General features: G+C 45.2%; 1 protein-coding gene across 15 annotated transcripts in view; it reads left to right on the plus strand.

Moving 5' to 3' along the window:
* The window catches only part of PCDH15 (protocadherin related 15), a 572,690-nt gene that overhangs the window by 540,325 nt on the left and 6,464 nt on the right, over nucleotides 1-25,901 (plus strand). For 5 of the 15 annotated variants that reach the window (XM_017733759.1, XM_017733764.1, XM_017733760.1 and 2 more), the window contains 6 exons: nucleotides 3,178-3,354; nucleotides 8,399-8,617; nucleotides 10,581-10,589; nucleotides 11,477-11,587; nucleotides 13,532-13,537; nucleotides 16,121-18,712. In XM_017733759.1, coding sequence (XP_017589248.1) covers nucleotides 3,178-3,354; nucleotides 8,399-8,617; nucleotides 10,581-10,589; nucleotides 11,477-11,587; nucleotides 13,532-13,537; nucleotides 16,121-17,588 — 1,990 coding nt within the window. In that variant the 3' untranslated portion in view covers nucleotides 17,589-18,712. The other 10 variants (XM_017733770.1, XM_008633276.2, XM_017733771.1 and 7 more) reach the window with 8 other exon arrangements.

The raw sequence follows: 25,901 nt of genomic DNA on the forward strand, positions 1-25,901 counted from the left end.
AGTGTGCTGGGCTGTGAGGTCCCTTCCAACCCAAACCATTCTGGGACTCCCTGGAGCAGAATTCCGCAGCCAAGGACCAGCTCAGCAGACCAACACCCCTGGATTATTTTGCCTTTCCATTTCTTTCACACCTAAAGATGAAAAAAGTCACCTGAGGATTTTCAGGGAAATTTGGGCTGCAGGATCCCTCAATGACAGAGCAAATCCTCTTGTCCAGTGTCACTGCTGGGAACTGGGAGAGCTGTGCTCATGGGGATGCACTGGGAGGCATTTTCCTCACTGCTGAGCTGCTCCAGTGGAGCTGGAGCAGTTGGGAAGGCTCATCACCTGTTCTGCTCCTGCTTCCACTTCTCACTGGTGGGAGGATGGAAATGACCCTCGTGGCGTTAACAAGTGACAGGCTCATTTTCATTTGAATTCTGCTGATCAGGACAGCAGCGCTGCTGACACTGTTCTTACTTATAAGGAGGAATCTAAAAAAAGTTGGTTCTTGTGAGTACAACTACAAACAAGTGGCTACTTCCAGTGGAATTCTAAAACACTACAGTGTTTTCAGCATCGCAAGTTCAGCTGAAGGATTTTTCAAACAACTCTACAGGGAACTGCCCTATTTTTAAGTGAATTCTTTAATTGCTGCTTTTCAGTCTCCAGTGGGATTTTATTCTCTGTTTTAACCTAAACATGCAATTTGTGTATTTCAAATTGAACACTGCTGCCATTCTGCTGGGCTTTGTGGGGTTTCCTGCAAAAATGGCTGCAATGTACCCATTTCTCAGCAAGTCCTGTTACAGAATTCCTGAAAGGTTTGGGTTGGAAGGGACCTCAAAGCCCACCCAATGCCCCCCCTGCCATGGGCAGGGACACCTCCCACTGTCCCAGGCTGCTCCCAGCCCCAATGTCCAGCCTGGCCTTGGGCACTGCCAGGGATCCAGGGGCAGCCCCAGCTGCTCTGGGCACCCTGTGCCAGGGCCTGCCCACCCTGCCAGGGAACAATTCCTTCCCAATATCCCATCCAGCCCTGCCCTCTGGCACTGGGAAGCCATTCCTGTAGGTTACTGGATGGGTTCGGTCGGGACGGATGGAGACGGAGAGATCTCTATAGGCCCAGACTATTCTGTTTGTTCTTCAGTTTTAATAATATTTTAGACAAAGATATTCTCAAAGGCAATGAATTCCCGCAGGATTCCAGGAATTTCTGAGGAAAGGCAGTATTGTTACCTATTCTGCCAGAAGTGACCCTGCATTATCACCTTCCAACCTTATGGAGCATTTCTGTCATGGGTGTAATAAGAGTTCTGTACAAGGAAACAGAAAAGGACAAGGGGAAACGGCCTCAGGCTGGGCCAGGGGAGGCTCAGCTTGGACAGCAGCAGGAAGTTCTGCATGGAAAGGGTGCTCAGGCCTTGGCAGGGGCTGCCCAGGGAGCTTTGGAGTGCCCATGCCTGGAGGTGTCCAAGGAAGGGCTGGAGGTGGCACTCAGTGCTCTGGGCTGGGGACAAGGTGGGCGTTGGACACTGGGTGGATTCTGGAATTCTGTGATTCCATGAAAAGCATCTCCTCCTGCAGCAAGAGAAGATGATTAAAGGCTAATTATGGAGGCAAATCCTTCCCATATTTGTTCTGCCTGAGACCTTGTGCCAAACACCCTCCTAAGAATGGTCGTGGTTTCTTCTTCACCATTTACACTCCCTTCGTGTTTGGTGGGGTTTTATAATAATCTCCATATCCCAGATTGGTCCTGTCTGGTTTTCCCTGGGGGAATTATTGTTGCTGAAGTGTTTGTGACAGGTCCTCACCTTGGCTGCTGGTGCAGAGTGTGCCACGAGCAGAGACAAGCAGAGTTTTCAGTATCTGCAAACAACAGGAGAGCTTGTTCAGAGGACACTGCTCCACGAGCACTGTGCCAGCCAATCTGTATCCCTATTTTCTCTGCAGTAATTCCATATATTCACTCCTCGGGTATGGCCTGCCTCTGACACACCTGGATTTTTCAAGATCTTATAGAAAAGCTTTAAACCTTACAACGAGTTTTAAGGGCACACTAAACTTCCACACGAAGAGGTGTTCCTTGGACAAATGTGAATCAGGAGTCTTGGAAAAATCAGGAGCTGGTGGAAATCTTGTGTCAGGAAAAAACCACAACAGCAAAAATGTCACCTCAGCAACCGCAGAATGTTTTGTGTTAAACAAGCAACTTCTTAAAGTCACTGATGTCCTTTTTTTGTGAGAGATGTGTCTTCCTCCACACCCTCGTGCATCCTGGATGGATCAGGCAGCACATTCCCTCTTATTCCCTTGCTTTTGCCTCCCAGCTCAGCTACTGCTTTTTGATTTTCTGACGATATTCTATATTTTCTTCTAAGTTTAGATGGAGTCTTCAGACTTCCAAATGCTCTGGTTTATTTCTCCCTCCTTTTTTTGCCCAGAGTTGATGATATTTGCTTTTATGCCTTTGTTTATCAAACTTTCTGTGGGCTTTGAGTGAACCTTTCTTGGTTTGGTCCCACGTTGGAAACCTCATCAACCTCTAGCAAGTCTGGATGGCGGTGTTGTTTTTGTTGTTATTGTTGTTATCTCTGAATTCTATCAGCCTTTCTTTCCCCAGCTTGTGGAATCCTGCTGCTTTTATTTGATTTTATTTCCTGTGGTAAACCTGTCAGCCCAATATTCCAATTTCCTCCTGCCTGTAAAACCTGGTGCCTTTTGGAGCAGCAGGTATCGCAGCCCCTGAAATGTGTGAAATCGCAGGGCTGGATGAAATATCCCACCAAAAATCGGTCAAGTGGTTGTTTCTCTGGGTGAGAATTTATGGAATGCACCCCGTGGAAGGCTGGAATGGAAGTGCTGGAATCATATAACTTAATAAAAGGATGTCGGGGGGGGTTGTGTGAAATACAGGTGGTGTTTCCCGTGAGCCATTTAAAACTCAACTGGGGTCATAAATACAAAGAGCTCGACTTAAGGACACATTTTCTGAAGACCTCTCCGAGCACTGCTGAGCTTTTCCCAGGAGTTCAGCATTTCAGAGGTTCTATGGAGCAGGGATTCCTTTTTAAAAGTGCTCTGAAGGTCAAAATCCTTCTCATCCTGGGGGTTTTGCCTATCAGTACCTCATTTGGGCTGTGGGCAGTGCCACGAATCAATCACTGCAGCTTTCCGGCTCCGTCTTCCCTTTAGGATTTTGGAACGCTACGTCCAAGACCAGATTCCGGGGGCGACGGTCGTGGTGGAATCCATCGGAGCACGGAGGTTTGGGGATGGATATTCCGAGGAGGATTACACCAAGTCCGACCTCATGGTCTACGCCATCGACCCGCAAACCAACAGAGCCATCATGAGGAATGAACTTTTTAAGTGAGTATTTCATTTATTACTCCCCCTCTATTTCCATGGATTGTTTGGGAATCTGTTGCTCTTAGAAACTGGTTCAGCGCAATGGGAATGGGAAAATCCATAGAAGCAGCTGCTGCATGGATATCCCTTATGGATGGCTTGGGAATTGGCCATGTCCTAGTTCAGTCTGGTGCCTCGGGATAAATTGTCCCAATGCACATGATTCAGGTTTTGTCCACCCTGTGGAGGAGCTTCCTGCTGGAATTCCTCCAAGGAATTTCCTTCCTGTGTACCAAAAGTCCTGTGTGATCTCCAGGCTTTGGTGCTGCAGTGTTGACCTTCAGGCTTCCCACAGTTTCTGTTTGGAGCATGAGTCCTTTCTTCTTTTCTTTGGGAACTGAGGGAGAGAGGGAAGGGAAGGGAAGGGAAGGGAAGGGGAAGGAAGGGATGTTTTGCGCCTTGTGTAAAACACAGACAATGGGGCATGTTCCAGTGTACACCTCCACATAGGAGATCAGGCTCTTCAAAATGCAAATCAGGCTCTACTTCTAAAGACAAAAACCCTTTTTTGAGGTTTTTTTTTTGCATGTTTCACCTTGGTGTTGGTTTTTATCTGGGTGAGAACCCCACCAGGCTCTTCTGTGCTGAGCACATCCTCAGCAGCCTGGCAGGAAAAGGCTGTGAACCACTGCGGGGAAATGGGGTTGGAAAAGGGGGAAAAGGGCTTCTTCTCCTGAGCTCCTGGTGGAGTGCAGATGAACCACAGTGTAGGAAAGCTATGCAGATATTCAGAGTTTAGAGGCTGGGAAAGGTCACTGGGGTCAGTCTGAGCAAGTTTGGGAGCTCCCCAAAGTAATTCTGCTTATAACATACCTGTCAGCAAAGCAACTGCACCAGAAAATCCAATCAGCTACAGCCTGGTGTTGTTACTGTAGGGTCAAAAATTAGGCCTTTTGTCTCTTATTTTTAATTTGTCCAGGATCAGTTTTATTATAACTTTGGGTGATAAATTAAAGCGTCCATTGGTGCTTTTAATTTCTGGGTCCCACCAAGGTCTAGGCTCATGATCACATCTTCCTCTGTATTCCTGAGAAGTTCTGCTCTGGGCTATGTTTTAATTCTTTTCATCACCTGAAGTTTTCTCCGAACCCTCTCCAGTCTTCCAGCATCATTTTTCTGAACTAGGAATATTAAAAAAAAAAGAGTATTTTATATAAAAATGTTATATACAATATAATTAATAGCAATAGCAGCTTTCAGAGGGGTGGCAATAGAGCCTCCTTCCTTCTCCTGGTGTTTGTTTTTAGGTATCCCCATGGTCATTCAGTCCTTTCAGGTCTCAGTGATGCTCTGGGTGTTTCTGGTCACTTGTCCACTATTGGTCATTCCCAGAATGGAGTCACTGTGGTCCTTCTCCAGTTTTATTCAAGATTCTGACACCCTTTTCCTCCTCCCTTTGGAAAGCTCTCAGTAAATCCACTATTACTGGGATATGAAAATCAGCTGTTATCTGAACAGGGAGGCAGTTGGCTCTTTGAATTCCAGGAAAAATAAACTTTTCCCTTTGCAGACTCTCTTCGTGGCCAGAAAAACGTGTCCCTCTTCATTTAGGCACCCTTTGAAAATACTGGAATGTCTTTTTAGGGATGTTCAGGTGTCCAATGAAGTACCCAGAGCAGAATAGAGTTAAGATGGGTTGAACGTCAGATTTTCCAAAAGGAAGGGAAGGGGGAATCATCTGAGAAGCAACCTCATTAAAATGCTCCCTGTGCCTGCACACTCAGCTTTTTAGGGGCTTTTTTTCTTCTCTTCAAAAGCTCTTAAATATTTAAATCAGCAAAATCCCAGGGAATGCCTCCCTGGCTTTAGGGTGGAGGTGAGTGGGTGTCAGCTCACTGGAGTAAGGAGACAGAGTTTTGCAGCTGGAGTTCCCAAGTTTTCACTGTAAAGTGGGAGAACCCCAGGAGATTTGGGCCAGGGATGTACCCAAACCTACAAAGATTTTAACCTCCTAAAAAGATGAAGCTCCTTCCTGGGAGTTTGATTTCAGAGGGATGGCTCAGGGTTCTTCCTGCCACTTCAGAAGTGGTTGTCCCCTCACTGGGAAGCCATGAGCCCCAACCACCCTTCTGCTAGCCAGGAATCTGCTCTGGATCTGACAGAAAAGGGATCAGTGGGAGAAAGGATCATTTAATGAACTGGATGTGATGGGAGAAAGGTGGATAAGTCTGAAAGAAACAGAACTTCCTGGTTTAAATATTTAATTACCAATAAGGAAGATAAATTCCCACAGGTGATTTTCCAGGTGTTCAACAATTCCATGTTTATCCAGGACCAACAGCACAGAGTTAGTGACTTCTGCCAGCTGGGATTTTCACACAGCTCACCAGATGATTGTACATTGGAAGATACCTGAGGCTTTCCCAGACTGGGCTTTTTTGGGAACACCCTGCTGTGTTCCTGCTTCTGAAACAGAGTGGAGGCTCTGATTTAACACAATTTCTGGTGAACCTGTCACTGTTTGAAAACAATTATTTATGAAGGTCGAATGCAGGGGAAGTTGAGGATGGAGTCAAGCAGCAGGTGGAGAACTGCAGGGATACAGGCAGGAGTCAGGGATCCAAACCCAAAGCAGCTGGAGCTGGGAGAAGAAGGTGGACACAGCAGCTCATCCCAGCGGCAGCTGAGCAGAGTCACATTTGGCACCATGAGAAGCAAACGCCACTGAACCAAAGCGTGAGGCTCCTGTAATCCATAGTATTAATCCCACAATAATTCCAGGAAAATGTTTGGCTGGAAAACAAAGGCATGATTTAGAGGTCATGGATGTAGCAGCCACTGCCAGGGGGTAAAAGCCATGTGTCTCTCAAGATATGCAGAATTTCCCTGTCCTCTGCTTTGTAGGACTGACACACAACGAGAGATCCATGTTTTTCCTTACGACTGTTATGATTGATTACCTGAAGTTTTTATTAATCAGGGATCCCCTAGAACAGAATCATGGAGGTTGGAAAGAACCTCTGAGCTCCTCAGGTCCAACCCTTAACCCAGCACTTCCAAGGCCACCACTAAACCATGTCCTCACATCCACAAATTTATGGAAGACTTCCAGGCATGGGCACTCCAAAGCTCCCTGGGCAGCCCCTGCCAAGGCCTGAGCACCCTTTCCATGCAGAAATTCCTCCTGAAAATTTTAACGATCAAGATGCAAGGTTCCCCCTGAGCCTCCTTTGCTCCAGGCTCAGCCCCTTTCCCAGCTCCCTCAGCTGCTCCTCATCTGATTTTTCCTCCAAATCTGTTTGGTTACACCCCAAAAATGGATCTGAATAGTACCTCTACTTCACTATTTCCTCCCTCTCCCACAAACCCCTAAAAGACATGGAGGCCACTCAGATAATTTCCCAGACTGGAACGTTCAGACTCCTTTCCTATCTTTTCTAGGGAAGAGGCTTTGATTTATTGGAGCATAAAAACCAGTTGAATCCAGGAAATTCCTCCTGCATAAATTACATGGAAAATGTCCCCTGTTAAAAAGAAACTGTGTGAAGCTCCTGCACAACGTGTCAGGTTCCATCACGGAGTAAATGCTCACGGCTGAGTTACGAACCTGTAAAAAAAGGGTTTGTCGGGAAAATGCCAGCAGAATTTCAACGGAGAGATGGTTAAAATCACCCAGGGATTTTATGCTGTCCTGCTGGGAAGGCTTCTGCCAGCTCAAAGGACATGGGACATGCACCAGTGACATCTAGTGAGCAGCAAAAGAATGTTTGTATTCACTTTATGCCATCAGTTAGGTTGGAAAAGGGATTTTTTCTCACGTACCGAGGAAAAGGTTTGTGGAAGACATCAGGAATGGGAATTATTGTTCCAGACACCTTTGTGAGGGTGGGGGTGAGCAGCCTCTTTGCCCTCAGTATCATGGAACCAGCCCAAATTCATCATTCAGGACGAGCTCTTCTGCTTGTGATGAGATCCAGTTCATCCACTGCACACCCAGAGCAGAGTGGATTCTCCCCAGAATTCCAAAAAAAAATAGGGACAAGAAATGCTACGAGAATTTATCAGGAAATCAATCTGAGGGGAAGTCAATTATAAGAAATTAGCACCCTTGAAGAAAGGATCATTGAGGAGTGGAATTTCTGTCTCATGATCAGAGTAAGGAAATCAAATCTATCTCAGGCTCTCTTTAGACATTCAGAGTTTATACACAAAAATACGGAATTTTTTTCTTGCTGTTTTTTATTTGAAGTTTTCTGGAGTTTTTTCCCCCTCATCTTTCTCCAGGAGAACCCCTGTATAAGCAAGGATCTGGAATTTTGCTATAGCTCCCAGCTTTTAGGATCCTCCATCCTAACACATCTCCTGCGTTGGTCTTTAGAGGTGGGCAGCTTGTGAGACACTCAATCCTCACTTCTGGAGTCATCCAAGGATTTTATTTTCCTTCGGAAGTTAAAGCCTTGGCCAATGTATTTTTTCTCCAGCCAGCCAAAGAATTTCCCTAAGGAGCTGAGCAAATCCTCTACAAATTGCCTGATTTTAGGGTAACAGCAATCATAGAGTCATTAAGGGTGGAAAAGACATCCGAGGTCATCGAATCTAACATTCCCCCAGCACCATCAGGGCCACCACTGACCCATGTCCCCAAGTGCCCCAACCACAGGTGTTTTGAACTCTTCCAGGGATGGTGACTCCACCACTGCCCTGGGCAAGACCAAGGTGATCTTTAGGGCAGAGTGGTCCTTAGGCATGTGTCCAGGAAGGGTTGGTTGATCCTCGGGATCAGAGCAGAGAAGGAAAGGCACAAAGAGCACAAAGTGATGTCACCAAGGAGTTTCTGCCACTGGAAATCAGGATAAGCTCAGCTGAGAGCTCCTTTTCAGGGTTAAAACTGCGTCCTGGTGTTAAGTACATGGGAATTGTCCCTGGCACCGGGTTACAGGGAATTGCCACTATTCCAAAGCCCACAAAGACGATGTGTGTGCTTTATTGGGCTGTTAACCCACCGTAATTAAAACTCTCTTCATGAACTTGGCCCTAATAGTGGGGTGGTTTTGTGCCATTGAAGGTTCCTGGATGGCAAACTGCTGGATATCAACAAGGAGTTCCAGCCCTACCTGGGCCAGGGCGGGCGAATCCTGGAGATCCGCACGCCGGACGTGGTGGCCAACGTGAAGAAGCAGGCGCAGGCCGTGGGCTACACAGAGGGGGCACTGCTGGCCCTGGCTGTCATCATCATCCTGTGCTGCATGCCAGCCATCCTCATCGTCATGGTCAGCTACAAGCAGTGAGTACCCTCCTCTTTCTCCTCTCCCAGGGGTTGTAACCTTGGAGGAGAGATGCTGCGTTTCGTAGCAGAGCCGCTTCAACAATTATCCTTCATTGCGAGGTTAATTTCTATTTATTATTGCCTATTTCTGTAGTATTTTGTATGTATTATCTATATTTCTATTACATAAATCAGTTTCTGGGTTTAATCCCCTTCTCACCACAAGGGTTGCTCAATGCTTGGCGTGATGAACACGAACACAGAAAATCCACGGGAAGTGCCTCCTGGACTTCCCAACCAGGCACAGGATTTTTGTGCCAAAACACCAGCTCAGAACCCAGGTGTTTGACACAAAAGTGAGGATTCAGAGCCGAATTCCATGCCAAAAAGAAAAAAAATACAGGGGAAAAAGGTGCTGTTTCAAGAAATGAATCAAAAATCAAATTAGAGCATCCCAATGTTTTTGCTTAAATCCTAAAATATTTTTTCCTGAGCTTCTTAATTGCAAATGTTTCCTGGAGAGTTGGTTTTCTGCCATTTTAGGGCAACATCAGAGATCTTTCTTGATATTTCCTCTTGCCTCTTACACACTGAAGAGGGTCAAGTAATTGGCTGATAAATTAATTCAAATCAACGTCTCCAACAAGCTTCTCTCCACTAAAATTTTCAGGTCCACTCATATTTAAAATCAGTGCATTTGGACTTAAAAGCTCCATGTTTATTTATTTATTTATGTATTTATTTTAGAATATATTCGTAATTTTTTCTCTAATTAAAGATTATATTCATAAATTTCCATATACATTATATTCATATTCATAGATTTATTATTCATTAGATTTATTATTTATTCATAGATTTATTATTTATTAGAATCCATTTCTTCGCGGATTTCTTCTTTAATTCATTATTATATTCATATCCCCATTTCCCCAGTTTGGGTCAAGGGGAAAATGCCATTTAAAGAAGCTTGGCAGAGCTTGACCAACCTTTGCACCATTGGAAAGCCAGATCATTCCCAAACTGCTCTTCCTCTCCCAGAATTCTATGGAAAATTTGCTTCCATCAGCCTGTTCATCCTGCAATTCCTTGGTGGCTGTTATCCAAATTGCAGATTCCTTACAGAAATGAACAGCCCCATTTTTCCTTGGCATCCAAACATCATCAATCCCTTTTAGGAGCTCTCAGGAATCTGCCTAAATTCATTTCATCCAAAAATCCCATTTTTCCCACCTAGAAATCTGACTTGGAGTGGGATTTATGGCAGCCCATTGTGAATAAATTGTATTTGGAGAGTGCCAGAGAAAATGAAAGGAATTTTGGAGTTAAATTAAAATCCTGAGCCTTATGGTTTGTTTTTGCATTGCAGCCTTTTTCACTCCTTTTCCAAAGGAATCTCAGTGTTTTTCCTAAAATATTTTTTAGTAAAAAAATCTAAAAATAATTCCTTTGAAATCCAGTATCCAGCACAACCCTGCAAGGTACTTATAAATTATTTATTATTTACTAGTCACAAAAGAATGGCATCTTCTAAATAAGAACCAAAAATAATACTCCTCCATTATTTTCTATACATTTTTGAAAGGTGCTAAAATGGGAAAATATAAAGCAAATAGCAATTGTAGTATTTATATCGTTATATATAAAATAATGAAATACCAAGAAACAAGTATAAAAATGTACCTGCTTAAGAAAGAACAGGAGAATATTCATGTTTTCATGACTTGTTTTCTTTCCCTGCTGTAATTCATATTTCTGCTGACTACAGAATTGTTTCCAGGGGATCAAAAGTAGCAGCCAAACGCTGTTCAGCTCTGGAAGTTCTGATTCTTTAAACAAGTCATTAATTCTGGAATTTGATGTGTGGAATAATTAAGTAGCCTGTAGTTTATTACTCCTGTTAGAGTCACTGTTATGGGCAGTTGTTGGCAGCAGAATTTATTTAACCTTCCTTTTTATCTCCTTTTTTGCAACCAAACAGATTCAAAGAGTAAGTATTCATTTCCAGCTTTGTTTCTTCCAGCTTCCATAGGAGTACTGACAAATTTTATTCTCAAAATATATTAAATATAGGGGGTTTTTTTTAATTTCTGAATTTCTATACTCCAATTTGCTCCTGAACTCTTGGTGTGATGAGTTTAGAAGTGATTTATTTCTGTGGCTACTCAGTGTCATTGGGGTAGATCAGTCACATCACCCTGGTGGTGCTCCCCACACGAGGAGCTTTGTTTTCTGGACAGAGAACAGAAATTTATTAAAAAAAAAAAAAAACACCCAGACAAACAAACAAAAAAAAACCAAAAAAACCCCCAAACAAACAAACAAAAAAAAGGACTTTTTTTTCAGGAAAAACTGTTCATTGAACAGAAATTTCCCAGCCAACTCCATTAAGAAAAAGGAGTTGTGAGTGGGCAAGGGGGAGTGGCATCAAACTGAAAGAGAGTAGGTTTGGATGGGATCTTGGGAAGGAATTGTTCCCTGGGAGGGTGGGCAGGCCCTGGCACAGGGTGCCCAGAGCAGCTGGGGCTGCCCCTGGATCCCTGGCAGTGCCCAGGGCCAGGCTGGACATTGGGGCTTGGAGCAGCCTGGGACAGTGGGAGGTGTCCCTGCCCATGGCAGGGGTGGCACTGGATGGGCTTTGAGGTCCTTTCCAACCCAAACCATTCTGGGAACTGGGAAGCTCTGGGATTCCACCAAAACAGAACAGGGAGCTGAAAAATCCAGGAGAAGATGATCACGTTACTACTTCAATGAAGACAAAATCCAGGGATAAACTGCAGGGCATGAATGTAGAAAACTTCACATTTTGGCTTTACTGGGGGCATGTTTTGGGGTGTTCTGATGGGTGTTTCTCCTTCCTCCCATGGCTCTCCAAAGGCGCCAGGCTGAGTGTGCCAAGACTGCGAGGATCCAGATGGCTCTGCCCGCAGGAAAACCGGCTGGAGCCGCGGCCAACAACCTCTATGAGGAGCTTGGAGACAGCACCATGTGAGTATTCCTTGAGATCCATCCAGAAAAGCACTGCCAGGGCAACCTGGCATAGTGGGAAGTGTCCCTGCTCATGGCAGAGGGTGGAATGAGATGGGCTTTAAGGTCCCTCCCAATCCAAACTGTTCTGGGATTCTGGGATTCTATGAAATCGCTTCATGCAGTCTCTGTGCAAAAGGCTTTTCTTCATTCCCCAGCTGCTTGGGCTTCTCCAACATCCAGAAAAAGAAATAGGCTGACCCTGGATGGAGGGAAAAACCCAATTTAATCGTCTTGTAGTGCATGGCGGAACCTTTAAAAGGCTTCAGGTGGGCAAAAAGGTCTCACCAGATGGTTTTCCTAAGAGCAAGATCCTACAGCAGGTCATTGCTGCCAGGCTTGGATTCCTTGGCACATCCAGGCCAGCACTCCATATTTTCCAAAGCTGTTGAGTAAACACATCCAATAAAATTCATTCTTGTCCATTGCACACATACAAAATGATAATTCCCTGAAAACTGCTGCCCCAAATTCCCCATTTCCTGTAGTAAGAAGTGTTCGGTTTGTTGGGGGGTTTTTTGTTCTAGATTTAACCTGTTCAAATATTGAAATTAAAGGAACTATCAAGGCAGAGAAGCCCCTGGCAGCTCACTAAATGCATCTTTTACCTCTTACATGCTCATAAAATAATAATCTTGCAAGGCTGGCTCCCTTTTCATGCCTCTGTAAACCTGAAGTTGATGGACTCCAACAACAATTTAACTCGCAGTAGGAAAATATTCCAGCCAATTATTATTTGTCTGATACTGGGGGGGATGTTGATAGGCTTTGCCACACTTCAGCTCTGTTTATACTTGAAAACTGAGGAATGCTGACGAGCCCAGCTTTAATAATACTTGGAGCAGGTAGGGAATTGAATGGGTGGTGGAAGTGAGGATTGCTCCGTTTTCAATCATCATTCGTTTTGCCACAGAAGTTGAAATTTTCCACCTGCTGTGCTGGAGTTTATAAAATGTCACAGGTCCATGAGAAGGCTTTAACTCTTGGACAACTGGGTGCAGTCTCTGCATGTGGAATAATTCCAGGGCTTGAGCTTTTCTGGATAAATAGGGGGCTGAAAAATGCTGGGAGCAGGAATAGCTTCTCCCAAGGGCTGAATTTTTGCCTTTTGCCTTTGTCAAGTTATGCTTGGGCAAGAAGGGAGGGAAAATGTGTGGAGTAAAGTTTTTTGGAGTGGGAACACTTCTGTTTGTGAGTTACATCTGTACCCTTATGCAGGGGGGTGCCTGCTGGGCAAAATTCACTTTTTTTTTTTTAACACTAAACCAAATTTCTGCTGAAATTAATGATGTGATGCTAAACCCAGAAAAAGCCTCATTGTGCTTTATCTGCAAAGGTTTTTTTGGGGTTTAGTACTGCCCCAAAGAGGTGCCGGTTCCCAGATCTGCAATGTTGACTTTGAGGCTTAGCTTTATGTAAATTTGGACAAAAAATAGTCTTTGTTGCACCAAAAAAGGTGCTGTAGTTGGAATAGTTTCTCTCAGATGTCTTTGCGTACAACCAAGGCTTATTCATCATGCTGAGGAACTGATTAAACACAAAGATCCTTCAAAGATAAATCAAAATCCATAGGATTTTAAAGAAAATAACAGCCTTCAATAAATATAATTACAAATTAACTTTTTCTTTAAAAGTTTTCTCTTCTTTCTTGCCCGTTAAATACTTTACTGCAGGGCACAGGTATACCTTAGGAAATTCGTATTTGGGAAAAATCTTTTATTGCCATTTTTCATGAGTTTTAGTACAATATTCCCTGTTTTAGTTTTCCTAAGTCTGCCATCTTTCATTTGCAGTGTCTTGTTTGCTTTCTTTGGTGTTTATGGCAAATGAAATGGAACAAAGCTCTTTAGTTTTAAATCTGCCTTGTCTCACCATTTTCATTTTTCCCTGTCTTTGGATCCATAGGCATCAGTAAGTAAGCTTCTTTCATTGTCTTAATATTTGTAGCTGGTAGAAATTAGTTAATTTTCCTTCCAGCGATTCCCATCCAACCTTGCAAGGTGAAGCTCATGTTTTATTCGTCCATTGAGCAGGAAAGACATTTACTGGGAAGTTCAAATACTTCTGTGCTTCTTTATCCCTCTTCTTGGAAGTAGACAGAGGAAGGGTGATTGCTGAACTTGAAGGGCATTATTTCTAAAGCCAAAGGGTCAAAAAAAGTCAAAGCAACACTGAGTGCATGAACAGAAGTTTGCTGGGAGTTCATGGATTTATGGCTGAATTTAAACCTTCCTTGGCTGTTAATTCCAGTGCCATGCAAGACCTGTAGAGTCTTTGAGTTCACAGAAACAGAACTCACTGCTCCTCAGTGATTGAAACAGCTTCACACAAACAGAAAAACATTGTGGGGTCACCTCAGCTCTTGGAGGCCTCATGTGGAGTGAGGAAGGAGCTGAGGAGCTTTTGAAATAATCTGCTCCAGTGGCAGAAAGGTGGTGGCACCTTGCATGAGCCTTCTGCTGGAGAGGCTCCTTCAAGTTCAGAGTCGCTGCTGCTCTCTCCTCTCAGTAGGTGCAGTGCTTGGCTGACCTCAAAGGTGGCTGCTGCGGAATTCAGAGTCACTTTATAGCTCAGGGGCCCAGCACAGGCGGGACCTGGAGCTGCTGGAGAGAGCATCCAGAGCTCCAGGATGAGCAGAGGGATGGAGCAGCTCTGCTGGGAGGAAAGGCTGGGAGAGCTGGGATTGTTCAGCCTGGAGAGGAGAAGCTCTGGGGTGACCTCACTGGGGCCTTCAGGGCCTGAAGGAGCTACAGAAACACAGAGAGACCATTTCCAAGGGATGGAGTGCCAGGACACAGGGAATGGCTTCCCAGTGCCAGAGGGCAGGGCTGGATGGGATATTGGGAAGGAATTGTTCCCTGGGAGGGTGGGCAGGCCCTGGCACAGGGTGCCCAGAGCAGCTGGGGCTGCCCCTGGATCCCTGGCAGTGCCCAAGGCCAGGCTGGACATTGGGGCTTGGAGCAGCCTGGGACAGTGGAAGGTGTCCCTGCCCATGGCAGGGGGTTGGAGCTAGGTCATCTTTAAAGTCCTTTCCAATCCACACCCTGCTGGGATTCTCTAATTAATGTAAAGTTAATTATTTGTATTCATTCTGCCCAGAGGAAGCCTTAGGCACACTCAGCTCTGGCAAACTGCAGTGCCTGGGGAGAGTTTATTCACTCCGTGGAGCTCTGCTGGGTGTTTTTTTGCAAATGGGAGAATGATCCCTGGATTCTGTACAGGAATTCCAGTCCTCCTGGCTCCCTGGACCATTAGGAAGCTGGGGGTTCCCTGCCTGGGTGGTCCCCTGATCAAAACAAAAAACAAAAGTCACGAAACAAAAGTGTTTTGTTACGAAATACAGACCCTCAGGGGACTTTTACATCTTAAATAACTTAGAGGGAAATTAAGATCTCTCAATTAACTCCTTCTAGGTATTTAAATTTCTCTTCCAGTTTTGCTAGGGAATATTTAACCACCAGAGGTTAATTTTTCATTAATTTGGATTTAGTTATATTTTCTGAGCTATGAAACACCACCACCAAAACCCACGGAACGATGTGACCAAGAGGTCTAAAACTTCATCTTCCAACATTCACAGAATCATGGGAAACTCCTTTTTTTCCTCCAATTCCTTTGCCAAAATTCAAACTTTGGTAGAGACAAGGCTTAGGATTTTTAAGTCAGAACTTGTATGAAAATCCTGGATGTCTCTAAGTCACTAAAACCAGTCTTAAATGCTATTTTAATTTGTGCAGGTAGATGAGATTGCTACTCATGCTGTACTTTAGCTCTGCCTGACACAGGCCCAAATCTTAAATTTCTCACTGTTTGAGAGAAAAACAAGTTTCATTTCAGCCTGAGGTGAGCATTATTTAAAATAGGCCTCGCAGGGCACTTTTCTAGCAGGCACTGCGGGGCATTTTAAAATACTGTTTATTTTCAAATCTGCTCAGAAGGTTGTGGTATTAAAAATATTTGAGGGGGGAGGTTAATGAGGGACTGGGAGGTGACAGGTGAAGTCCAGAAAGTGGTGACACCTCCTACTTTTGGTGTAGAAATTCGATGTAACCCAACCACAGGGATTTTTAACTGGGTTCAACGTGGTGAAGAGATGAAATTCAGACACACAAGAAATGAGATTCATTCACATATTGATACTTCGGGGATGTTTTGTGTCTCTGGGTGGATAGGGCACAATATTACCTGATAATTTGGAATTCTAGGAGGTCTTTTAAAGGAGACTTGGGTTTATTTTTGAACTTGCCAAGTAGCTACGCAGCTTCAAATTAAAACAAGCAGCAGCTTGTTTTAATTTTTCTTCCTTCCCCCTTAAAGAAGATGCAAAAGTAAATGTCTTGCCCAGTAGTAGATGCGCTCCTTCTGTTGGGTCGTAGCTTGCTAGAAGTGATTTAATGGCTCTGCTTCATGTCATAAGTTCTTTTTTTCTCTCTCTCATAAGTACCTATGTCCATGCATGTTTCCTCACATGTGATTATCTTCTTTTCTTTCAAGTCTTTTTCTTCTCTACCATTTCCAACAAAGCAGGGGAAAAAAGTCAGTCTTAGAAGAAGGAGACCGACAGAGAGTTATAAGCAGCTTTGCTTCCCGTGCTATAGAGGCTCACAAGCAATCCAATATCAATGGATCCCTGAACAATAACCTCCCCAAATCCTCGAGTAACATCACTTTTTTGTCCGATGAGAACCCGCTAAGGACCCGAAACCCGTTGTACATGGAAGGTCCCCCTCAAAGCCCCGCTGCCGCAGGGTTCCTATGGAAAAGGAACAATGCTTTAGATACTCTTTCTCCTTCGAGACTGGTCTGGAGAGAGGCCTCTTTGGGGGGCAGCTACCGGGCGTGGACAGTGCCCACTCACCTGACCAGGAGACACACGCAGGGGTCCCTGGGTAGGCCGGTTATCATGGACCCCATCCAGTGGCAGCAGCAGAGACTCACGGCCAAGGAGGAAGGAGCTGAAAATCCGGATAGCAGTGACGATGTCAGCAGTCCACTCTTCCAAAGGATCAGTAGCCCCAAGCTGACTGTGAAGGAGAAGGCGAGGCAGTTCGAGGCGCTGCAGGAAATGAAGCAAGTGAGGTCTCCCGAAGTGAAATCCACGCGGTCGCCCACACACAGCGCCAGTGTCCAGGAGGGAGAGAATGCGCCAGAGCAGTCTCCCAAAAGTGTGGTGGCTTCTCCCCGCCTTCGCTCCTCCCCTGTATCCTCTCCAACGCCTTGTGCTGAAGGAGTTGAAGCGGAGACTGCCGTGGTCCCCGCTGTAATCGTCACTCACCACGACGGCCCTGAAGAACATTCTCCTCCACCGACTCGCAAACCAACTCCTCCATCTTCTAGGATAAAGAAACCACTTTGCCAAAGTTTTCTAGCTCCTCAGACCAAAGAAGTTGTAGAAAGCATTCCAGACCCACCTAAAATTCCCCCACCCCCACCTCCACAGCTGCCGCCTCCACTGCCACCACCACCTCCATCCCCTCCTCTGTTGCCACCACATCCTCCGCCTCCACCTCCAGTTTCTTTTCCTCCTCCTCCTCCTCCTCCTCCTCCTTCTTCTTCTTCTTCTTCTCCTCCTCCTTCTTCTTCTTCTTCTTCTTCTTCTTCCACTCCATCTCCTCTTAGCACGCAGCTGCTGTCCCCTGCCAAGCATTCCAAATCCCCTGCCAAACAGCCAGCTGTCCCCGCCCCGGCCACAGTGCCAGAGCCTCCTCCCCGCAGGGAGCTCAAAGGAATTCTTAAAAACATTCAGAATTTGGCCGCCATTGAGAAGTCGGTGGCCAACATGTACAGCCAAATAGACAAGAACCACCTGCTGCCCAAGCACGTCCCCAAGCTCAAACCAGCCCCGAGCCCGGAGCTCCCAACTCCAGAAGCCGCGGCTGAGCACAACCAGCAGAACGGGAACTTGAGCTGTGTTGTGGAGGAGCTGGAGAAACGCTTCCCCTCACAGTCTACAGCTCTGTAATGCTCATGGGTGGATGTTCCCTGCTTTCTTTGAGTGGGAGGACTCTAATGCAGCACACGGTATCTGCCTCAGACTCTCCAGGAATCCCGACTTTTCCCCCTTTTTCTGCTGTGCACCATGACTTCCCCACTCCCGATCCTAAATGGAGAGACGTTGTCTTTGCCGTTCACTCAAAAATTTGTGATATAAAATATAACTCTCCAAGTTGTTTTCTCAGAACTACATCTTGCTGGTTCTTAGTCTGTTTACTGGAAGTTCTTGGGGAAAACTGTCCATTTTCACCCAAAGCTGGGGCATAGATGGCAGTGGGCTCGATACTTCTTTAAGCAGCCTTCACTGTAGGTAACATCAGTAAGATTTTCCTGTAGCTGTGATTGGAATCTCTTGCTATGCCCATAAAATGCCCCACCTGGAAGGAATCTTCTGCCGCACATTGGGTGTCAAAGCAAGGAAGGCCTGGGAGCAGCAGGCTCAGCTTCGGTGAGCCGGGTTATTGGGTGGGCCTTGAGCAACCTGGGATGGTGGCCCTGGCCATGGGATGAGCTTTAAGGTCCCTTGCAAGCCAGGCATTCCATAATTCCATACTGCATCTCCCTATTCTGGGGGCTCTGCTCTGCTGACGTTTTCTGGCAGCTCAGTTCCTATGTCCAGTGAGAAGAAGGGTTTGCTTTTGTTTCTCAGCAAACGTGGCTGTGTCCCCACTCCTGTTCTTCATCTTCTGCCTTCCATTGCATTTTTTTTATATACTCTAACTGCATGTGAAAAGTTTTTATTTTGTAAATTCCTTTCATGTACAAAGCATTTGTTGTTTGTTTTTTATGATTGTGCATGTGCATGTTGTTGCTGTCTCTCTTTAATTTCCATGCTGGTCTGTCACAAGCTGAAACATCTCAATTAAACTGTAATAAAGTCACTCTGATTAGTATCACCAGGTGAAGGTTTTCCAAGTGCTTGTAAAAATCCACACAATGTGGATTTACTTACCAACTTTTTTGCTCACAGGCATCTAAATCAGATCTTTACATAAAATATGTCGATTATAAATGTTTATGTAAAGTAAATTAGATTGTCCTTTGAAAAAATGGTAAGTAAAGGCAGTTTGGGTATTTAAATGCCTGGTTCAACTTTCAAGTTTCCTTTCAGTCCTTTACCAAAATCTGAAAAGTTTAAGATGAAAACTTTGAAAACCATGTTGGGAAAGGCAGATATTACCTAATGAAGCAAAACTAAAATGCCAGTTCGGTATCAGCGTTGCAATTCTGAGCACAAAGGTAACAAATTCTTTGTCAGGCTGTTTATCAGACTCAGCATTTCCGTGGTGCTTGGCTTTTTCTCTTTTCTCCTGTTTTTATTGAAGTCTGCAGTTAGGACATGCGTGGATGCTTCAGTCAGAAGTTGCTCAAGGTAGTTCCTCACTTTTTGCCCCAGTGCCAAACTCCATGAACTCCATCCCACAATTTCTGCTGATCCATTAGAATTTTCCTTTACTTAAAACCCTTGTTGGGCTAGGCTGTAGGATCAAGGTAGGTGTAGGAGTAGCTAAACGTGTAAGGGGAGGGATTATCCATCCTATTTTTGCTGTAACAGAATCTGTGTCATTTATGGGATGTGCACAGTTTTGGTGCTCAGTTCTCCAAGGGTGGCACGACTGCAGTGTTATAATCAATTTCCCAAAGCTCAGCACCTATTAGGTAGAGAATTGTTAGAATTGAAGAGCCAGAGTGGGAATATGATTTAAATGTTTCCCTCTGTGTCCCGGCCATGCTCCTGGCAAGGGGACAGTGGGAAGAGGGCAGAGATGGGCATGAAAAAGTATCAGGCTGCTCATGTTCAGAGTGGATCAACCCCAAAGTCAGAAATTAAAATTGAAGTGCCCAAGTCCCACATTAGAGCTTGTAAAGAGCTGCTGTTGTGCAGCTCTTTACATCCCCAGTGAAATACGACACAAATAAGATGTGATTTTGTGGTCTGTAAGGTCACACAGCAGAAGTGGAGCTGTCGAGTCATTCACAGCATAAACTCCAACAGTCCAGTTTGGCTACAATTATTTGGGATGTTCCTTAAGAAGAAAGAGTGGCCATCACACAGAAGCTCCACTTTAAATATTAAATTTCATTGTTTCAGAAGGGTCTGGGAGGGGGTCATGGCATCAGCTCTTTACTGATGAGCAACATTTACTTTCTCCTTCTGGAAATCTTGATGAAGTTGAAAACTTTACAAAACTGGCTTCATTTTGTCTGGATATAACACAATCTTTGTTCTCCTGCTGGCTTTTTTAATAGTCTTTGTTAACAAAATGAATTTTATTAGACTGGGAAAGAGGAAAGAGGCTGTACCAGGGGAGTTCTGTCCCACTGAGATGTCTGGGTGCTGCAGAGGGAATTGTTTTAAACCAAAAGAGGAGGAGTTTAGATGAGATGTTAGGAAGGAATTGTTCCCTGGGAGGGTGGGCAGGCCCTGGCACAGGGTGCCCAGAGCAGCTGGGGCTGCCCCTGGATCCCTGGCAGTGCCCAAGGCCAGGCTGGACATTGGGGCTTGGAGCACTCTGGGACAGTGGAAGGTGGGTGGAGGTGGAAGAGGATGAGCTTTAAGGTCCTTTCCAACCCAAACCATTCCATGATCCCATGGTACTGCAGTTCTGCAGCGCTACGAAGGATTAGATCCAATATAGGAGTTGGTAGCAAGTTGAGCATCTGTAATAATTTCTATTTAGATATAATTTACCCCTCTCACATTGTCTGATTTGGTCATTTGGGGTCTGATGTGACCCTTGATATAGCTCTCATTCTTTCATCGTCAGCTTGACGGGGCCAAGTCCTGAGCAGGAGCAGAGATGGCATCAGTGGAGAGCTCTTCCATGCAAAGCTGGAATTTCATCACAGTGTTATCATTACTCATCCTCCTTCCCAATTTGTTCTCTGCTCCAGCTCTGATCTGCAGGAAATCTCCATTTTAGGAGCTGGGGCAAACTGATAAGTAGTTGCTCCCTCTGAGTATCTGTAGTATTTGAGATTTGTGACGATTTTGCTTTAAATATGAAAACAGATCTAAGTTGTGGAAGAGCAAACACCTGCTGGGATGTCAGGAATTGGGGAAATGCTGCTTTAGGCAAATCCCAGTCCCTTTAACCTCTTTCAGCAGTGAAAGGTCGGCACATCTTGTCCATGTGAGTTCATTCTGCCTTTGTCTCTCCCCTTAAGTACCAGCTCTGTGTGCTGGCTGTCCCGTTACCCCACATCCTCACAGGCTCCACGGCTTCGCTTCCCATTCCGCAGGGAAGATTTCCCTCTGACTGACTGCAGCAAAGTCTGGCTGAGAACATTTCCCAGAAGCAATCCCTCCCTCTGTGGAGAGCTTTAATTCCTTCCTGGAAATAAATGATGTTGTTCTGACCTTTGTCTGTGTGCCAGAATAGATCCTGGTGCTGTATTGAGTGAATGGGTATTTTCTGTCTTTCGGGGACCTTTTTTTCCTTCTAATCATGGCCACACAAAACTACTCGAGCAATATCAGCAAAACTCAGCATGGTGCTATTTTTATGAAAGCTGAATTCCAAATTTAATTAGAATTGCTCATATTATGCTTTTAATCTGCAATATAGTGCAATTAAGAGTAATAGGCTTCCTTCTCCTCAGACTTCCTCTATCCAAAGATTGTTGTAGGCGATATGGAAACTAAATCCAGCGTTCCTCGAGTGGGCTTTGAAAAGTCAGATCATCTTTGGATGATAAATCTTCATTTCAGCTGGCCATGAGGTTTCTATTACATAGGCGACAGCATTAATTCAATGCTGATAATCAATTCCATGTGCTGAATATTAATAGGAAGATTTAGAGATGAGGATATTAAAGAATTAAAAGGATTTCTCTGGTCTTTATCATTTATTTAGTGTAATTAAAGACTTCCTCATGACTGCTGGCTGTGTCCTAGGATAAGCCTAACATAATTTTGAGCATTTACCCTTTCCTTCTTAAAAACCATAATACAAATAATCCAGACTTATCCTTAAGAAAAATTCAAAGGCCTAAATTGTTGTTCTCTAGTTTTGCTGAAGTCATTTCAATTTTCAGGCACAAAATGTGAAAATAGAAAACTTGATAGACATAAATGCATTGGTCATGCCCAGGAATGGCTCCAAGAAAATGAATTAAACCAACAATAAATTCCCAATAAGATCAGAAGCGCAAAGCCTGTGGCAAAATAAGCACAGATAGCAAAAAGGAAAAAGGAGATTTAACTCCCCCCTACTGAGCAAATGTTAGGAAAGGTGTAATTGGAATAATCATGTTGGTATAAGAAATTAGTAACACAAGCTCCAGGGCAACTCCTGATGGATACAGAAAGTTCAGGAGTAGAAGAGAAGTTGTTTCACTGCTTGAGCAGAGGTGTGAGGGAACAGGGTTCCCTCCCAATCCCCCTTTCCATGTGCTGAGTCCCTTTGGATGCACTGGCTCTTGGGGATTGGGGATTTCTCCTCATCATTTCACAATCTAAAGCAAGAAAAGAGCCCTAAGCTTCTCCAGCCTTTCCCATGCAATGATCCGTGTCCAGAGCAAACCCGAAGAAAACCATATTTGATGTTAGAGATGTGTATTTCTTTCCATGCTAATTACATTTCTAATTACATTCTCTTTCACCCCTCTCCAGCGAGAATGGCAGTGTGCATCTTTGTGCAGGCTCACAGCATTATCCTAATTTATTTCTTTTCTTTTTCTGGCCTCTAGGCGAGGATATGCACAGCAAGAGGTAAGGCTGGTGCCCAATCACCTTTAAAATGTTAATTACACCAACGTGCTTTTGCTGTGCAGCCCAAGAGTGTGGGCAGCAGGGAAGTGGGGGATTCTCCCCTTCTGCTCTGCTCAGGTGAGACCCCACCCGGAATTCTGTGCACAGTTCTGGTGCCTCCAACACAAGAAGGACATGGAACTGTTGGAGCAGGTCCAGAGGAGGCCACTGAGTTGCTGAGGGGACTGGAGCACCTCCCTCTGGAGCCAGGCTGGGAGAGCTGGGGCTGCTCAGCCGGGAGAGGAGAAGGTTGTGTGGAGAGCTCACAGCTCCTTCCAGGGTCTGAAGGGATACAGGAAACTGGAGAGGGACCCTGCAGCAGGAACTGGAGGGCCAGGACACAGGGAATGGCTTCCCAGTGCCAGAGGGCAGGGCTGGATGGGAGATTGGGAAGGAATTGTTCCCTGGCAGGGTGGGCAGGCCCTGGCACAGGGTGCCCAGAGCAGCTGGGGCTGCCCCTGGATCCCTGGCAGTGCCCAAGGCCAGGCTGGACACTGGGGCTTGGAGCAGCCTGGGACAGTGGAAGGTGTCCCTGCCATGGCAGGGGGTGGGATGAGCTGAGTTATAAGGTCCCTTCCATCCCAAACCACTCTGGGATTGTGTGTTGTGGAACTCCTGGGTACTGGGTGCTTTAGAGACCAGAAATTGAAAGTGATCCAAGAAGTTGATGAGGCGCAGATCCCTTGGGGGCTGAGATCCATTGTGGCACGGGTGCGACCTCCAGCTCCGAGATTGCTGCTTGACCATTCCACGCCTGCTGTGTTTTCCAGTGTCACACCCAGTCACCTGGCAGGCAGGGATGGGGCTCCACGGACCTTCCCTGCAGCGCTCTGAGGTCTGCTGCTCCTGCAGCATCACTTTGTCCAGCAATGAAACTCAGGGAGAAGAGTTTCCTTCAGAACAATCTCATTCAATAATTGGAAAGTTCTCCAAAATACGTTTCTATCATAAAGGCTGATATTTGCTGATTTTTTTTCTCCCTGTGCACAGCTGGTTTGTGTCTCTTAATTCAGACAGAGAATTTGGTTCTCTTGGCCTCTGGTAGAAGTTCTTGAGTTAAATATTTCAGACAATCATCACAAAAACTGGGAATTTGATTTTATATTTAGGCAAAAGAAATGGTGGGCTGTAAAGGGATTTTACTGCAGCAGGTGCTCTGTGTTCTCACAGGGTATGGAAGTATCCAGCTGCCTGCCATAAAAAAACTTTAAAGGACCTGTGGTTTCAGCATTTATTACTAATCTTAGACACCAATCACCTGCACTTTAATTGTTGCTGCCTAATTAACCTCCTTCTCATTTTCTCTTGTAGCAACAGCAGTTGCTGAGACCTTCTCTTCTCAGACCAGAGGTACCACTATTTTTCATTCCTTAATTATTCTATAAGTTTTGAAATGGCTTTTACATCATTCTCTAATGAAAACTCGTCTGGCTCAGGTAATTTTTCCCCCTAGCTCTTCCATAAAAAGTAAAGTTCTGGCATTGTAAGCCCAGTTATGTTATTTTAATTAAATACCTTAAATTTACTGCGTCTTGGTACTTCCAAGGCCAGGTTGGACAGGGCTTGGAGCAGCCTGGGATAGAGGAAGGTGGGACTGGATGGGCTTTAAAGTCTCTCCCAAACCACTCAGGGATCTGTGATTTTCCCCATGAGCATCTTACAGTGGCTCACACGGGCTTCATCCCACAGTTCCAGATTTCCAGACAGAATTATTTCATTGCTCTCCAACTGCCATCTGATTTTTTCCGAGTGTCAGTCAGCTGCTGATGGATTATTGCAGCTGGAGCTGAGCTGAGCAGTTGGTGCTGGAAGCTTTAGCATCTTGCTGTGCAGTGCAATTGCAAACCTTTCTATTTCCAATCTTTTAGCCCCAAAATTGTTTCCAGAATAAGCAGTAAAAGCCAGAGTGAGACATTGCTATTTTTGTGCTACAGGATGGGGATCATTTTTGCAGTCAGAAGAAGTAATTACATCATAAGGAATAATAATATCAGTAATTACATTTGGGCCTTTTTCACACTGTTTGCACTCAATCAGTGTTTCTCTTTTCCAGGAGTTAAGTATGGAGTCTGGAATTGATCCAGGGCAGGAATACTACGGCCAGGATTACTACAGTTATGAGCATGGGTATAGTTCCATTTTTCCTCTTTATTTCTGAAAGTGCTGCTTTTCCAGGCTGGTGATGTTTATTATTCCAGCAGTTAATCGTGGGACCTCCCTTCACCTCAGGATGACTTTAATCTTTGTGTCCACAAAGGCGGGAACAGACAACAAAACTCTTTGCAGAGGTTAAGGGGGTATTTGATAACTCCCTGCTCCTTTAGTAATGGCATTTTCCCCTTGCAGAGTGCACAGCCCATCTCTCAGGCTGGCTTTACATCCTTTGTGTGTGTATTTCTGCTGTCTGGGAGATTAATTTCCATCACCTCCTCCCCTCCTGAGTTCAGGTATTAATCCTTTCTTCTCCCAGTTCCCACCCAGCCACTGGCCTTTTAAATTTCCCTCAAAAAACACCATCCTGCCTTGTGGTATTTTGAATTTCCCGCAAAAAACACCATCCTGCCTCATGGCCTGTTAAATTTCCCTCAAAAACTGCCATCCTCTCTTGTAGCCTGTTATTTTCCTTCAAAAAATGCCAACCTGCGTTGTGGCCTTCTGAATTTCCCTCAAAAACCCCATCCTGCCTTGTTCTGATAAAGCCCATCGGACTGCAGGCTCTTCAGGAATTACCTGGCATTCTCCAGAACTGATCCCAGGGAAGCTGCTCTTTCATTCCATGGTTATTAAGAAAGATCCCCCCAAAAACTCAGGTGTATTGAAGGAAGGTTGATGCACTTAGTGGGGTCTTGACTGATCCAACAGACCTCAAAATTCAGGTCGCCCTGAAGGGCTTGTGCCCATTGGAACAGGAGGTTTGGGATTTGGTTGCCGCTAAGGAAAGAAGGGAGAGGGAAACACAAGGAAAGCCGTTCCCATCCCTCTGGATGTGAATGTGTGCACTGATGGCTGCGTGATGAGAGGTGTGAGCCCATTTGGGCCCACCCTGAGGAGCTGTGGTGTCCCTGGCAGGTACGAGCTGCCGCAGTACGGGAGCCGCCGGCGCCTGCTGTCCCCGTCGGGGATGTACGACGAGTACGGCGAGGTCGTGGTGGAGAGTGATGGTGGCTACTACTACAGTCCCCACGGGCCAGCAGCAGAGGAGGTAAGGAAGAGACTCTGGAGGGCTCCTTCTGTCCCTGCAACTGCTTGAAGGGCCACCAAGCCTCATCAGGTGGACACTGGAATTGGTTAGAATTAGGTTTTTTATAGATCAGTGTTAAGCATTGTTGGCCCTTCTGAGGGCCTGTAAAGTTTGCCAGCATAAAATTCCTTTTCGTTTTCTAGGCACAAAAAGGAATTGCTGAGTTTCATCTGGTTTTAGTTCAAAGAACAATCCACTTAGACTTAGGTAATTCATATCATTACCAAATGAGGAAACCTTCCAGTATTTGAAGGGGCCTACAGGGAAGCCGGAGAAGAACTCTTCAG

This window comes from Corvus brachyrhynchos, unplaced genomic scaffold, assembly GCF_000691975.1.
Source record: "Corvus brachyrhynchos isolate BGI_N302 unplaced genomic scaffold, ASM69197v1 scaffold334, whole genome shotgun sequence".
Lineage (NCBI taxonomy): Eukaryota > Metazoa > Chordata > Aves > Passeriformes > Corvidae > Corvus > Corvus brachyrhynchos.